This window comes from Tupaia chinensis, unplaced genomic scaffold, assembly GCF_000334495.1.
Source record: "Tupaia chinensis unplaced genomic scaffold, TupChi_1.0 Scaffold000612_1, whole genome shotgun sequence".
Lineage (NCBI taxonomy): Eukaryota > Metazoa > Chordata > Mammalia > Scandentia > Tupaiidae > Tupaia > Tupaia belangeri.
Genome location: NW_006160131.1, coordinates 4,391,347 through 4,394,479, shown reverse-complemented (window position 1 = coordinate 4,394,479; position 3,133 = coordinate 4,391,347). Strand labels below are relative to the sequence as shown.

Here is a 3,133-nt window from a genome sequence, read left to right as displayed (position 1 = left end):
GCCCTCCACCCCTAACCGTTTGCGTCTATGTTGTGTCTTCCAGTCTCTATCTGCTGCTGCCTCTTCATCCTCTTCCTCTTCCTGTCGGAACTCACTGGATTCATAACGACAGAAGTGTAAGTCATCCTCCCTGATGGGCTTTCTGGGGCCCCGGGCGACAAGGAGGAGTGTGCAGAAGGAGAGACCCCTCCGAACCTTCCCACGTGTGTCTAAGCCTGTGGCATTGGTTTCTCTCCTGCTTCTTAACCGGGTTTTAAAGTTAGAGCAAGAGCGAGCCCAGTGCGTTACGGCCAAGGAGACCATTCCGGTCCAGCCCTGGCGGGGCCTCGGGTCTGTAGAGGAGCAGGACTTGTGCTCACCTCTGCGGCCCCTTCGTGTGGCCAGTGGCTTTTTCCGTCTGGATCATCGCAGGGTGGTTTGGGGGTAGGCTGGGAGAGTGCCTACAGAGGGGCGGCTTCCTGCCAGAAGGGCGAGACTGCGGACCTGACAGCCGGCCCCGGACTAAGCCCATCTTGGTCCCTGGGCCTACACGAGCGAGGGCTCCATGCGGGCTTCCTGGCAGAGACGACCAGATTCCTCCATCCTGATTCCTGGAACCGCCGGCACCGTGGTGGCCTGTGCCCGCTCTGGGTGTGGACGCATGATGCCACTGGGGTTGCTTCGGTGGGGTCTTGGCAGGCGCCCTCCGACGGGAGGAGACCCTGGAGCTGTTGCCCTTGGCACTGGCTGCTTTGCGTTTCTGATTACAACCAGCAGGTCCTCACACCGGGCCCGGCCGCCTCCTCCCTGGCCGACACTGGAATCTCGCTCTCACTCCGAGAATTTCTCGGTCTCCATCGCCTCCCCCTCTTCCGCAGCACGGAGGGAGCTAGCACCCAGCTGCTTAGCCCGCGCCGGCTCTCGCCACCCCTGCATCACCACCCCTAGGCCTCTTAGAGCCCTGGGAGGCAGTGGCCCCCTTTCCACAGATGGGGAAACCGAGGCTCAGAGAGGTGAAGCCTTGTCCACAGTCACGTGGTTAGGAGGCCCCTGCCAGGCCCACCCTCCTCCTGAGCCCTGCGAGTGCTTGACCAGTCGCTGATTGGCCACATAGGAGGGGAGCGCTGGGCTCGCCTCCCCTCAGCTCCTTCCTGGCTGTAGCCCCCAGCCTCCACCACTGTGGGAGGGTTTGCCTTCCCTGTCGTGCTGATCCTGTTTTGAACCCTGCTGGCACCAAGGCCCAGGGACCCTCAAAGAGCCAGGTCTTTGCGCCATTGCTATTTGCTGAGTGATCCTGGGCAAGTTCCCAAACCTCTCTGGGTCTCAGCACTGTTGGCCAAACAAGGGAGGGTAGGCCAGAGTCAAAGCTCCCTTCCACCTCCCACCTGGGGGACAAGGTCTGTCTGGAGGTGGGACTGCTTCATGCTGAATCTGTGGGGAGGGAGGGGCTTTGTTCCACCAGGCCCTTCATGGGGGTGACCTTGTCCGAGTCAAGCATCTTCCCATCTGTGCCAGACAGACATTTGGGCCACTGGCTGTCATGACGCTCAGCCCATCGCGAACCGGAGGTGACAGCAGGAAGGCTGAGACTGGCTGGCACAGTGAAGTACCTGCATATGCCGGGCACAAGCTGGCTGCTCCAGGCTGCACCCGCTCTCTGGGAGGGGACTGCTGGCAGACCCGTGACGTTCTGCGCAAGGCGAGAGGGGCACACATATGACACCATAAGGACCAGGCCCCAGGCAGGTGACCCTGCGTTGTGGACAGGAGCACCAGCAGGTGCAAAGGTCCCAAGACAGGAGCCCCAGATGTCTAGAGAATAGAACGAGGTCGAGCAAAGTGAGCGGGCAGAGGGTGGTGGGAGACGGAGCGGGCAGAGTGGGGATGGCCAGGCCCTGCCTGCTGCTCCGTGCTAATGGGGCTCACTCCTTAATCTCGAGCTGCAGGTGCACAGGCCAGGTTCTGAGCTCCGAGGAGCCCACGTTGCTGGAGTGGTTGCAGAGCACTGGACAGTGGGTCTTTGTGGTAGTGCTCTGGAAACAGACAGGCAGGGCAGAGGCAGAGCAGGGGCTGCAGGCTTGTTGCATGTTGTGTGTGAAACCAGAGTGCTGAGCTGAAAGCCACCTTATGGGTACCCAGCACTGGTATCCACAGGTCTGTAATTCTTCACACATTTATTCACTTCAGGGACCCCGTCCCTCCATCTAATATAGCAGGGTGTTAAGGCCACTCTGCACCTGGCATGCAGTAAGCGCTCGGTGGGTGTTCATTTCTCGTCGTCCCCCTCCACACACACAGTCGCTCTTGAGTTAAAACAGGCCTCTCCGCTCCTGCCAGCAGTGCGCGGGGTGGCTTAGTCAGCTCGGCCCACGGGGAGGCTGGGCGCTGAGGCAGCCGCAGACCCGGGGGGTCTGGCCGCAGGGGCGTAGACCTTTTTTTCAGTGCGCGGGGGGGCTTAGTCAGCTCGGCCCACGGGGAGGCTGGGCGCTGAGGCAGCCGCAGACCAGGGAGTTCTGACGTCAGAGCTGGAGACCGAGCAGGTGGGGCCCCACCTGCTGTGCCCAGGGAGCTGGGAGGGGCGTTCACGCAGGCCGGGACAGCTCATGCATGTACTGAGGGCAGGGACAGCGCGTTCCAGGGCTCTTCCTGCCCTAGGACCCCAGAACTCTCCTCTCCGTGCTCCTGGGGCACCTGGACCCCTGATCACCCGAGGCCCTGGAAGGAAGAAAGGAGGTGGGAAGGGACAACGCAGGGCCAGTTATTGAGTGTCGGCTTGTGCCCGGCCCATGTTCAGCCTCTGTGGCTGGAGGAAGGGTGACCAGTAGTGACCTGTCTGGACCAGGGGCCGGTGGCTCCACCTGGGAAAATGGGGACTTGACGCCACCTTCCAAACGGAAGCAGTGCAGGGATGAGCCTGAGGAAAAGGTTGCCTTGTGTAGACTCGAATATCCCAGAAGCTTCTCTTAACCCCCGGGGAACCCCTGCAGGTTTGGGAAGAACTGGAGGTCACAGTCGTTTTCTGGATGACTGGCCTCTTCTGACAGTTTTGTGACCACAGCAGGTCAGCGCTCCCCACTCCCCACCGTGAGACTGTAACCCGGAAGGTGAGGTCACCGCTGGTTGGAGCAGCCCTTGGACCGCACCAGCCCCACCT

General features: G+C 61.4%; 1 protein-coding gene across 5 annotated transcripts in view; it reads left to right on the top strand.

Annotated features, from left to right (window-relative positions):
• ERGIC1 (endoplasmic reticulum-golgi intermediate compartment 1) overlaps nt 1-3,133 on the top strand; it is a 102,355-nt gene that overhangs the window by 56,510 nt on the left and 42,712 nt on the right. For all 5 annotated transcript variants that reach the window (XM_006158906.2, XM_014591742.1, XM_006158907.2 and 2 more), the window contains exon 3: nt 44-116. In XM_006158906.2, coding sequence (XP_006158968.1) covers nt 44-116 — 73 coding nt within the window. The remainder of the gene's footprint in view (nt 1-43; nt 117-3,133) is intronic.